Source organism: Gobio gobio (genome assembly GCF_949357685.1).
Source record: "Gobio gobio genome assembly, chromosome: 12".
In the NCBI taxonomy this organism is placed as follows: domain Eukaryota; kingdom Metazoa; phylum Chordata; class Actinopteri; order Cypriniformes; family Gobionidae; genus Gobio; species Gobio gobio.
The window spans coordinates 50,012,392-50,026,172 of NC_137105.1; the positions used below are offsets into that span (position 1 = coordinate 50,012,392).

General features: G+C 37.9%; 1 protein-coding gene across 1 annotated transcript in view; it reads right to left on the reverse strand.

Annotated features, from left to right (window-relative positions):
• map3k5 (mitogen-activated protein kinase kinase kinase 5) overlaps positions 1 to 13,781 on the reverse strand; it is an 83,643-nt gene that overhangs the window by 33,800 nt on the left and 36,062 nt on the right. Inside the window, exons 5-8 of the mRNA XM_079830685.1 lie at positions 11,076 to 11,244; positions 2,383 to 2,489; positions 1,840 to 2,010; positions 1,562 to 1,674 (exon numbers count right to left, since the gene is read on the reverse strand). Coding sequence (XP_079686811.1) covers positions 1,562 to 1,674; positions 1,840 to 2,010; positions 2,383 to 2,489; positions 11,076 to 11,244 — 560 coding nt within the window. The remainder of the gene's footprint in view (positions 1 to 1,561; positions 1,675 to 1,839; positions 2,011 to 2,382; positions 2,490 to 11,075; positions 11,245 to 13,781) is intronic.

Below are 13,781 nucleotides of genomic sequence, written 5' to 3' on the forward strand. Positions count from 1 at the left end.
CATGAAGGACCAGTGGAGAACCGGCCACAGGGTCATGAAGGACCAGTGGAGAACCGGCCACAGGGTCATGAAGGACCAGTGGAGAACCGGCCACAGGGTCATGAAGGACCAGTGGAGAACCGGCCACAGGGTCATGAAGGACCAGTGGAGAACCGGCCACAGGGTCATGAAGGACCAGTGGAGAACCGACCACAGGGTCATGAAGGACCAGTGGAGAACCGGCCACAGGGTCATGAAGGACCAGTGGAGAACCGGCCACAGGGTCATGAAGGACCAGTGGAGAACCGGCCACAGGGTCATGAAGGACCAGTGGAGAACCGGCCACAGGGTCATGAAGGAACAGTGGAGAACCGGCCACAGGGTCATGAAGGACCAGTGGAGAACCGGCCACAGGGTCATGAAGGAACAGTGGAGAACCGGCCACAGGGTCATGAAGGACCAGTGGAGAACCGGCCACAGGGTCATGAAGGACCAGTGGAGAACCGGCCACAGGGTCATGGAGGACCAGTGGAGAACCGGCCACAGGGTCATGGGCGGCCGAGGCTCATTGATGCACATGGGGAGCGAAGGCTGGCCTGTGTGGTCCGATCAAACAGACGAGCTACTGGACCAGTGCCCATGCTGACCCCGCCCAAAGCACCAACAGTGGCACGTGAGCATCAGAACTGGACCACGGAGCAATGGGAGAAGGTGGCCTGGTCTGATGATCACGTGTTCTTCTACATCACGTGGATGGCCGGGTGTGTGTGTGTGTGGCTCACCTGGGGAACATATGGCATCAGGTGCACTATGGGAAGAAGGCGTGGCGGCGGAGGCAGTGATGCTTTGGGCAATGTTCTGCTGGGAAACCTTGGGTCCTCCATCATGTGGATGTTACTTTGACACGTCCCACCGACCTAAGCATTGTTGAGACCATGTCCAGCCTTTCATGGAAACGGTTTTCCCTGCTGGCTGTGGCTCTTTCAGCAGATAATGCGCCGCCACAAAGCACAAATGCTTCAGGAATGGTTTGTGGAGCACAACAACGAGTTTGAGGCGTTGACTCGGCCTCCAAATTCCCCAGATCTCAATCCAATCGAGTATCTGTGGGATGTGCTGAACAAACAAGTCTGATCCATGGAGGCCCCACCTCGCAACTTACAGGACTTAAAGGATCTGCTACTAACATCTTGGTGTCAGATACCACAGCACACCTTCAGGGGTCTAGTGGAGTCCAGGCCTCGACGGCTCAGGGCCGTTTTGGCAGCAAAAGGGGGACCAGCACAATGTTATGCCTGATCGGTGTATATCACAACAGTTAAATCTGTGTCTGTATTGCATGTTCAAACTTTAATATCATTCATATTAACAGGTTAATAGATGTTTTCACCACGAGTATATAATGGAAATTGAGAAATTCTAAATCAATGCATTATGTCCTTTCAATTAAAGAAATATCAGGCCAGTACTTTCTATGATGCCAGACATCAACAGCAAAAATAAATAAATGGATGAAAGTTTGCTTTATTAGGAATGTATGTGGCTCAAGCCAATATGATCCAAACTTGTCAATCAAACTTACCAACTTTACGCAGCTCAAAGGAGGAATCGAACTGTTGTCCTGCGGCCAGTAGCAGCACTGCATAGTTAATCCCAGAGTGCAGCGTGGGCTCCGATTCAAAACCTTTTCTAAACCTGAAGTTGGAGAGAGAGAGAGGATGTCATTGCAAGGATGTTTGTTACTTGTTGGTGAATCTAACAAAACCTGACAAAAAGTTAACATTCCTACAAATAGACTTAATTTCCGTGGTGTGAAATGTGACTGCGATGTTTAGGTGAGATTCACACTCATGTCCTCACCAGTGTATGCCTTGATCTCTGCTATCTGTGTCGGTGAAATGAGAATCCAGGAACATATCCTTATAGATTCGGCCTACCAGGCAATAAATATCAGAAGCCACCTGTTCATCTGACTTCACCAATGGCAACATAATGTCCAGAGCCTTCTGTCTGTCTCCGGGTAGGTTTCTCCTGCACAGACAGACCAAAAAAACACTGTGAAAACCAGAAATAACTGGAAAAAAGTATTCAGGAAATAAATGTTAAGATTTGTGTACATTTGTATGTGTTAAAATGCTTTCGCTTGGATGTTATTTCTAAGTAGCTCAGTCTAAAACGAACGATAGTTCACCCATAATGTAGAATTAGCCCATGATTTACTTTCCCTCAAACCATCCTAGGTGTGTATGACTTTCTTCTTTCAGACTAATACAATTAGAGTTATTTTGTATTCTTCCAAGCTTTATAATGGCAGTGAATGGAGGACAACATTTCAAATCATGGGGTAATTTCCATTTTTGGGTGAACTATCCCTTTAAGGCACATTAAGATGCTTAGTCTCACCTGTTGAGGGCAAAGGCATAGTGGAACTTTATATGAGGATGAGCCACGGGGTCAAAGGTCGGCAGCTTTTCCAGTGTTTCAACTAACTTCACAATGGATTCATAATCCTAGAGACAGACAAATATATAATATTATAAATGATGGGGATTCAGAATGCAGAGCTGTGCTCATAATGGTGAAACATTACTGTGGTTGAAAGAATAAAATATTTAACACTAAATAAACAATGGATCCTGTCAGATTCCCCCCATAACCACCACTTTTATTATATTACAACACATATTTACAACACATCAAAAATGAAAATCTGAATGAATAATTCTGTAGTAAAGGTACGTTTAGTTTCTTTGTATATTTATTTTATTCTAAACCTTTAGTAAACATTTTTTTTTAAAAAATCATATTTTTCATATTTCATTCAAATAAAAGCACTGAAATATTCGTTAGAACCAACTGCACTTTGTGTCAAACATACATACAATTCAATAGACCTTCGACACAAATAAAGATACAGTTTTCACAATGCAGTCCATCATTGAAACAAAGCAATGACCGTCTTTTGGTCATGTCCAATTATTAAAAAAAAAAAGATGTATATAAAATTTCATGATGTCTGGTGATAACGTAATGATGGGAAGTAAAAGAACCAATGAGTCAAAGACATGAATAATAAAACTTTAGTATGGGGTCACATATTCACTATTAACTACGACGTTTGCCTCAATAACCTCATAATTTACTGCTTATTAAAAGTAAGGTAGTTATTGTAGTGTTTATGTATTGGGTTTGATTAAGGGATGTAGAATAAGGTCAAGCAGAATAAGGCATTAATATGTGCTTTATAAGTACTAATAAACAGACAATATCATAGTAATATGCATGTTACTAAACTAGTTAATAGTGAGAATTGAACCCTAAAATAAAGTGTAAAATCCCTAAAACCACTAAAATAACTTCCCAATACTAAAATAAAACTACAAATGATTGTGACATTGCAATTATTAATATATGACCGCCCACATTTTTACATCAACACCTACAGTATTCTGTAACATGACTCAACCTAACCATGATGAACAATGCTGGCACGCAAAGGTTAGCCAAACATTAAAGAGGTTATTAACATACACGTATATGTATACTTAAAAGTACATTAAAAACACCACCTGTTTATTAATGTTGATTTGTTTGCTAATTTTGAGGGTGGAAAATGGCAATGAAACGAATATGCGTTTTAAGTGCAAGAAACTATGACTAACATTGTAAGGCTTTTGGCTTGCTCAGTTGGGGACACTAAATATTCAACTATATCACTGATCAGCTCATTTCAATTATCATAAAGTCAAAATTAAGAGATAAAATGTTGAAAATATGATTTTAAATGTCCCCATTATTAGATAAAAAGTCAAAATATGATTTTAAAAGTCCTCATTATTAGATCAAGTCGAAAATATGACATGCTAAGTCATAAATTATAAGATAAGATGTTGAAAATATGATTTTAAAAGTCCTCATTATTAGTTAAAAAGTCAAAAATTTGATTTTAAAATTCATAATAGTGAGATAAAAAGTCGAAAATATGACATGCTAAGTCATAATTAAGAGATAAAATGTTGCAAATATGATTTTAAAAGTCCTCATTATTAGGTAAAAGTAAAAAATATGATTTTAAAAGTCCTCATTATTAGATTAAATGTTGCAAATATGATTTTAAAAGTCCTTATTATTAGATAAATAGTCAAAATTATGACTTTAAAATCTAAATTATGATTAAAAGTCCTGATTATGAGATAAAAAGCTGAATTTAGATTTTAAAAAAGTCTAAATATTGACCAAACACACACACACACACACTAAAGACATTTAAGAGATGAAATCACGCTTGTTATTTTTTTAAATGCGCTTGTAATTTTTTGATTCACACTTATAATAATAATATTTACATTATTGTTTTCATTTTGTGCAATATATATTTTTGATATGCGTTTTTACATTTTGAAATCAGTTTTTACAACAGAAATTAATCAATCAAAAACTTACTTTAGCTTTTCATCTAAAACTAAACTCATCTCCTATCATCAGTGTAAAGCTGCTCTGAAGCGTCTGTGTGTGAAGAGCGCTGGAGAAATAAAGATGACTTGACTAAGTGGACATAACGTGTAGAATGAGAGAAGGTTAGGAAACTAGGTAAAACTACTTAATCTTCATTTATCATAGTTTTGACCTTCTAAAGTAACTTAACACGTTGTGCCAGAGTTATAGCAGAGCATTTATGACTTCCTGTTCTCCTCCTACTAATTTTTAACAGCACAGGCACTAACAGTCCCAACCATATTAGGATCCACTCTTTGAACCAAGCGGCAAAACCTCCCCCAGTTTCTCTTGAAGCCGATACGGAAGTGACTTAAACTGCAGTTCATGGACTGGCCACTAGAGACAGACTCCAGAAGGAGCAGAATCTCATTGAGCTCATGTTAAAATGCCCAACTTTACAGCAGAAGAACACATGTTTACAGTCTGGGACACATTGTGCTTTTGGTCTATACGGATAATTTTGCTCTTTATGACGACTGTGAGGGGGGGGAATGTTTTATAACTCATTCGTTTACATTACATAAAGCCTTGAGTTCTGCATAATTAAGGGCGTGGCCACTTTGAGTGACAGGTGGATTGCCGTTTGTCTGCTGTCTGTTAGTCATGACGTCACCTTAGCTCTGCCCACGTCCCGCCTCTTTGCCCATTTTCTGTTATCCGGGAGAGGACTTTACACTTCAGAACTGCTCTTCAGATCCTATGGGCGACGTCACGGACACTACGTCCATATTTTTTTACAGTCTATTCTTTGAACACATAAAACTGATCTGCACACAACGCCAACACCCAAAAGCAACAGTCCTTTTATTGTTCTACAATTTGCTAAGCCAAACATCCATTCGGTAGCAGCTCGACCAGACATAAAGAGCTGGCGCAAAGCAGAGCCAAGCTCAGGGACACACAAGCTCTTCCAACATTTACTACACAGTCCCACTCCAGCTCTGCACCTCACCTGGATGTCATCAGGGGAAATCTACAGTAGATCAGCTAAACATGCTAACATTTAGGAAAATAGACCCTAACCATCACGATTAAGTATTAACTCAAGACTTTTAAACCACACTCAAAAAAATAATTTGTTGAACTTACTTAAAAAAGCTGCGTCAAGTGGTTCCACACAACTATATTGAGTCATTTTTACAAATAACAATTTAGTTATATGAACAAAAGAAAGTCAAGTAAAGCTGACAAAATGTCTTTGACAAATCCAAATGGTTTGTATTTACTTACTTACATAATATGCATATGTGCAGTTTACTTAATAATGTTATCTCAAATTTATAAAAGTTGATTATGTTATGTGAACATATTTATTGATTTAATTGACCTTATCAAATTAACTACTTGCTCTACAAGTGTAAGGGGAAAACTATTAAATATAACAAAAAGCATATTTTTAAAAACAAAATTCAAAAATAACTTAATTGAGAACAGGAAGTCCATCCAATAAATGAGTGTATAAGTGGCCACAGCCTAAACACAGGCACTCTTCTGCATAATGGTAACCACAAAATGACAGAAACTCCTGTAAATGTCCAACATAACTGCACATTACACTAAAATAAACTAACAACATCTTTCCCTTTACTGAAAAACATAAATAACACTTTAATCCCTAAATGTACTCTCCTAATGTAGTCCACCTTGCAAAGCATGCTGGGAACTACAGATCCACTGCCCAGTTTGTTCGTTTCACTCAGCAATGTTAAGTTGACCGAACAAACACTTATAAAGTAAAGCTGACAATACTCATTTTTAGTAGAAACAACTCAAAAAACTCATGTAACTAAATTTACTTAGATTTACTAAGTAATGTGAACAAGGATGATTTGAGTGCAACTAACAACAGTCAAAGTAAATTTTTTTGAGTGCATGACAAGTTTCCAGAACAATAAAAAGTGTTTGAGATGGTTTAAACTGGTGTGCTGCTCTGTTTGAGGCAGATAAACCTCTGCTAATTCCTGTGGGTGGAGTATGATCCAAGCAAACAGTGTTTTACAGACACGTATCCTTGCACATATCATGCATCATTAACATCTTTACATGACCATGACAGGAGTTGAAATATTGGATATAATTTGAACAAACAATTTTAGTCACACTAAAATACGATACTTTCGAAAAGTGTGCATTTTAGGGCGTTTTCACATCTGTTTAGTTCCGAAACAGGGACTTGTTTTGTTAAAAATGTTGCATTTTCTTCTTGGTTCGGTTCGCTTTCACAAGGCAACCTTTCAAAGCGTACCAAAATGTGTTTATGAAAGTCACATGCGAGTACAGCTTTCATTCCCGCTGTTAAATTATACACTACAATCATTTTAATACTGCAGCAAATTCAAACGGCTCTCTCTGGATTACTTGAATTGAATCTTGAGTTGAATTAAATCAGCCAAACGACACTCCCTTTACTCGTTTCTCCACTGCACACAAGTTTTACATAAAGCAAATCCTTAAATGTGAAGTATGTAAGATTTGTTATGTTAAAATAAATGATCTCAACCCAGTTTAAATGTTCATTGACTACTTTTAGTACGTCATTTCAACATTAGCCCCGTCCCAAATGGCACAATTCATGTGAACTTTCGTTCTTGAGGACTTACAATGGCTGCTGTGTGCCGTCCATGAGACTGTAGGGTGTCCCATTTGTCATTTTAGGTTTCAGAAGGGTGTCATTTGGGACAGGGCCATTGAGCCTCCCAGACATCGTCTAAACACTGAGAGCTCAACCTATAACAAGAGTTTTGGGTGTGGCTACTGTAGCCGGCGGAGCTAGAGGATGACTTATGTGTTATTATGGGGAAAAAGGACAGAAGTGCAAGCCAAAATTCACAGCATTTAGAACTTCAAAGATTAAACCGGTCATGGACGTCACAGAGAGAACACAGGGCCTGAATTTTGTTTTTATGATGATTATCATGGGGGGTTGGGGGGTTAATTTGAGGGGGGGCATTTTTATCCCCTTAACTGTCACCCCCTCCATTTTGAGAATACACTTGAAGATGCACTATCCAAACTTAAAGGGCTGTAATTCAAGAATGCTTTGGAATATAGACCTATAGACCTGTTTTAAAGCAGACACTCGGCAGATTATTGCTAAAGTGTAAGCAATTCAAAATATGAAAGTATGAAAAAGTTATGGACGTTTAAATTTACTGTAAATAAAAAACTGTACTAAATATTTTTTATTTTATATAAAATATATATTTTACAAAATTGTTTTAATCTCAAATTACTATAAAATCAAAGCCATATGTCTAACCCAGTTGTGTTCCAAATTTGAAGTTGATATCACAAAAATTGAAGTTCCCATGAGATTTTGTTTAGGTGCTGTACCACAAATAGCCACCGGGTGTCATTCAAATTCCATTGATTGTTTTTTAATGCATTTTCCTGTAAGTTTCTGTCCAAATGTCACTTCCATCACAAAACGGTCACCAAATATGGAACCTTGAGACTCAGACCTTTCCGACGATATGTGTTTTGTCAAGATTAGAAATTTTTTAGATTTTGATTATAAAGTAGATAAAATAAATGTTGTAATATGAAACATGACACCGCCCACTTGGGGAGGAGCCCGCTAGAAGAATTTAAAGTACCATTTCCATGGCAACTCAACATCCAATTTCAAAACGGTTTTCACAGGATGACTTTTGAGTTCGTAAGCTTTCGAATGATACCTAATTTAATGATAATTCCTCAAATATATGATACGAAAAAAAGGCGATCAAAAAAAGAGTGCCAGGTGACCGTTTAGAGGTTAAACAATTTTTTATAATTTATGTCACTCATTGTATTTGTGTTTTTCCAATGAGGAAATTTTGTTTACACAACAAAAGGAAGCTTGTGTTCTTTGAATTAAATTGAAAAAAGCAGCACAAATAAATACAATAGAATAAAGATAGGGTAGAAACTGAATAAAGTAATTAAAAGACTATACAGTGTTATTTTACATTTGGTCCTGTATAAAGGCGCCCTGCCACACAAAACCGTTTTTACTTGTATTTTTTTAAATATGTTAGGTCCATATGTGTTTGTGTTATGTCGTGAAGGTGAAAATGAACAGCTACCTCCTCTCAGCTCTGAAAATAAATAAGCGTAGAAATCAGGACATTTACAAAATCTGGTTGGTCTGATGAGGTGTTGCCTGAGCTCATTACTATTCATGAGCTCGCCCAGTTGAGAACACGCCCATATAATTTGTCTAGCTCAGTGACAGTTTTCGTATACGGCAAGGATGGCTGAACGCCATGTACATATGGCAATATACCCGAAGAAGCCATTTCTGCAGCGATTCCAGACGATAATAAACAAAGTTCCTCTACTTGTTGAGCAGGGTAAAGGATGCTGGTAGCCAGGATCTCATTGGCTAGCTGTTAGCCAATCAGAGTCAAGCAGCTTAGCTCGTTGAATATTAATCAGAACTGGCGCAAGCGCGAGAACTGGAGTCTTCCTGCAGGCTTTCTATACCAGAATGGCTTGAAAAATTTTTTTCCACAGTCCATGGTAGAACTTCAGACATTACCACAAAAGTTATGAAATATGTGTGGCAGGGCACCTTCAAAGCTATCGTTTGTTGTTTTATCAACATTAAATGACAGACACATATTAGGCTGCTGTCACTTTAAGAGCTAGTGCACGGACCCATTACACTGTTACACATGTTTATTTAAGACATAACCAACTGTGTTTACGAAAAGACTCGCCAATTAATTTAATACTTGGAATTTTTACATCATTTTGTTTGTTTTTGACAGTTAAATCTTCGAAAAAGAGTCTTCGAAAGCAAGCAAGCAAGCAACTTTATTTATATAGCACATTTGAAAAAAACAGCCGTTGCCCCAAAGTGCTGTACAGAGATCAAATTAAAACATTAAAACAACATTTAATGTTGCATATACCCAAGCAAACTCAACATTCAAATGCAAACGAGAAAGAGCTAGATCGCCAAAATATGTCAATCTTCCAAATTCATAGGCTATTAATCCTGATTCCTTACAATTAAAGCTATCTTTTGTTGTTTTATCAACATTAATGACAGACACATATTAGGCTGCTGTCACTTTAAAGGGTTAGTTCACCCAAAAATGAAAATTCTGTCATTAATTACTCACCCTCATGTTGTTCGAGACCCGTAAGACCTCCGTTCATATTCGGAACACAAATGAAGATATTTTAGTGTAAAGCTGATGCTGAGAAAGGCTTCAGATAGGCCTCCATTGGCATTCAGTACATTTACACTCACAAGACCCATAAAAGGCACTTAAAACGTCGTTACAAAGTCCATCTCACCACAGTGACTCTACAATAATCTTACGATGCGACGACAATAGTTTTTGTGCGCAAAAAAAAATCAAAATAACACCTTTATCCAGCTTGTTACTGCCTTCCGTGTGTGCCTCCACGACGCATGCGCGAGAATATGACGCAGATCCGGCGTTCGGACACATGAGCCAGAAGCGATTTGTTTACAAGCAGAGGAAAACGCGAGTATCTAAGCTGTTGAATTCTACACTGATCGTGCTTTAGGTCTCGGCGTAGTTCTCAAAATGGGGCTAAAGTGTGCATTTCATGGATTCCCGAACCCCGGCGCTACGTCATATTCTCACGCATGCGTCGTGGAGGCACACACGGAAGGCAGTAACAAGCTGGATAAAGGTGTTATTTTGATTTTTTTTTGCGCACAAAAACTATTGTCGTCGCATTGTAAGATTATTGTAGAGTCACTGTGGTGAGATGGACTTTGTAACAACGTTTTAAGTGCCTTTTATGGATCTTGTGAGTGTAAATGTACTGAATGCCACTGGAGGCCTATCTGAAGCCTTTCTCAGCATCAGCTTTACACTAAAATATCTTCATTTGTGTTCCGAATATGAACGGAGGTCTTACGGGTCTCGAACGACATGAGGGTGAGTAATTAATGACAGAATTTTCATTTTTGGGTGAACTAACCCTTTAAAGTGACAGCAGTCTAATATGTGTCTGTCATTAATGTTGATAAAACAACAAAAGATAGCTTTAATTGTAAGGAATCAGGATTAATAGCCTATGAATTTGGAAGATTGACATATTTTGGCGATCATTTTTGGGTGAACTAACCCTTTAAGAGCTAGTGCACGGACCCATTACACTGTTACACATGTGTATTTAAGACATAAATGACTGTGTTTACGAAAAAACTCACCAATTAATTCAATACTTGGAATTTTTACATAATTTTGTTTGTTTTTGACAGTTAAAGCACTATAATCTGCGAAAAAGTGTCTTCGAAAGAGCTAGATCTGCAAAATACGTCAATCTTCCCACTACATAAGCTATTAATCCTGATTCCTTACAATTAAAGCTATCTTTTGTTGTTTTATCAACATTAAATGACAGACACATATTAGGCTGCTGTCACTTTAAGAGCTAGCGCACGGACCCATTACACTGTTACACATGTGTATTTAAGACATAACTGACTGTGTTTACGGAAACACTCGCCTATTAATTCAACACTCAGAATTTTGACAACATTTTGTTTGCATAATCCGCGAAAAGTTTGCTCGAAAATATGCTTCATTTTTTGTGAATAGCAACCAAAGGTTATGTGATGCAGTTACCTGAATATCTCTGTATGAAAGGAGAAGGTTGATGACGACGTCGGCTGAGAGACACTCCACGTTATCGAGCCGCTGCTGGATCCGCCTGAGTTCTGCCGCTAGTTCTGCTCCGGTGTAAAGCTCGCGCGCTTTACGAATCTCATTCAGAACAGTCTCACGGAAGTACTGACTAAACAACCACACAAGAGACAAAACAAAGAAAAGTTGAAAAAACCTCTTAAAGTTGCACATTCACAGAAGGGTTAACATCATTCAAAGTAAGGACAATACTTCAGTTCCAAAGTTTATAGCTAGTATAGAGACAGAGCATATTTAGGCCACGCCCACACCGGGGAGGGACAATTAAATGCTCTCCATTGACTTTGCATTGTGTGAGGTTGCCTCCTTGTCATTTCTGACATTCAAAATGCTCTTCTTGCAGTTATTCATGTCAGAAGTTAGGGACAACAAAAACGCTAGCGTGTCATCCTTTTATAACCCTGAAATTTGAATTTGTTACATTTTTTTGTATAATTGCGCTTGTAAAATTGTATAGTTAGTGATCAATGTAGTGGTAAAATAATGGTATGTTTAAAATGTAAATTGTAAATGCAAATTAAATTGTATTCTAGGTTATGTCTCCAGCAAATTAATAATCTGCTAAAACTTTCAGCCTGTTTGAAATGACGTTTTATTTGTGTTCAAATGTATGCATTTACCCCAGGCAGAATTAATCAACTTGAGGTATTAGAGTTATCTTGACTTTAGACTAATAATTACCCTTTGAATGTCTATTGGAAAGTTTGTTTGTTATACCAGGGTTTGAAATATAACGTGTGTTTATTATATCAGACTGTTTGTTTTTGGAGGGAAAACGTAAAAGATTAAAGTGTTCATGACACAAGCATTGTTTTATTTCAGTAAAGGAGCCTGAAGGCCTGCGAGCGACAGCAGATGCAAAAAATAACAGCAGAAGCAACCGTATAACCATTAGATCGTTTTAGGACAGAACAGTAGTGAAACTGCGCATGTGCGGGCAAAATTGCTGGGGTGAAACTGTGGCTCTGCAGACAGATATTATTGGAACAATGTCTAAAAGCTGCTATATGACAGCGTGTACAGCAAACAAACTAATAAACACAGACCAAAAATAACGAGCGTTTAAGGAGACCGAAGTGGATACAGGCAATAAGACGTGAAGCATCAGCAGAAGAATGGGGGAATTGTGGGATCCTGACACTCAGTGTGTCTCAGTGTGTCTCAGTGAGCCTGTGTGTGCAGTAAACATGTGTCACTGTTAAGTCAAATATCCAAATGTCAGTGTTATATATTATATTTCCTGTCTTTGATTACATTCCCCTCCAGTGGGTGCAGGGGCGCAACTACCCAGTGCCAGAGGGGTATGCAGCAACATGGCGTATCTTTTGTTGTTTTATCAACATTAAATGACAGACACATATTAGGCTGCTGTCACTTTAAGAGCTAGTGCACGGACCCATTACACTGTTACACATGTTTATTTAAGACATAACCAACTGTGTTTACGAAAAGACTCGCCAATTAATTTAATACTTGGAATTTTTACATCATTTTGTTTGTTTTTGACAGTTAAATCTCAACATTCAAATCCCCCCCCCCCCCCCCCCAATAACAAATAGTTATTAATAGGCTAATAACAAACATAAAAATAAACATTTGTTTGAAAGTAATTAAAGAGGAAATTATGAGTTAAGCAACATCATACGAGCAAGAGTGCTCTTTTCCAGAGTAGCCTACACTCTAAAAAAAAAAAGGTTCTATATGGCACCAAAGATGGTTCTTGGCTCGTAATCATAGAGGAACCTTTTTTAGTGCTATATAGCACCAATTTTGGTGCTTCAGTGGTTCTTCAGCGGTTCTTCACCGGTTCTTTGACTAAGGTGCTATATAGCACCGCTACCATATACAGAACATGTTAAGATATGGTTCTTTATAGCACCAAAAGTGGTTCCTCTATGATTACGACGAAGAACCATTTTTGGTGCCATATAGAACCTTTTTTTTATAAAAAATGTTTGTATATCAGCACGATTGCTGATTTTTCCAACAAAAATAGATTCAAACAAAGTATAGGTTTCGTTCTCAATTAATTCACAGTTTTTGAACAGTCGGTTAGAACGAATTATAGATGAATGATTCTAGAATCCACTCACGCCGCCAAATATACTGGCAGTTTATAGTTTCATAGGCCTGGAATAATTTCATATTTCTATAATTAAAATATTATATTTAGAACATAAATCTAAAAATCTGATGACATTAGGCCTATTTAGGCATTTGTAATTACAGTGTAAGGGGATTTTGATAAATGGTTAGATGGATTTTGTTGATACTGATTTCATTGAATTCTTATAACAGCCATAGTGTATGGTCAATAGTGTAATGACTTAAAAAGATGGTCAACAATATGTAACTTTACTTTATAAGAGGTGTGCCCTAAAAAGTAAGTATGCAATTTTGAGAACACCAAGGAAAGAGCACGTTCTTTAGTCTGTTTGGATACTTCAAACACAGGTTTGCACTGCCTGTTTGGTTTACCTGTTTAGCCTACACGTTAATAATAACGTGCGTTTTGTCAGACTCACAGCGCGCCTCCTCGACGCGTGGTTTACCATATAAGCGCGCGTTCTTAACGTGCGCTCTGGGGTCACGGAAAACGCGCGTCGGTTTTTTAAATAGCAAAACCCG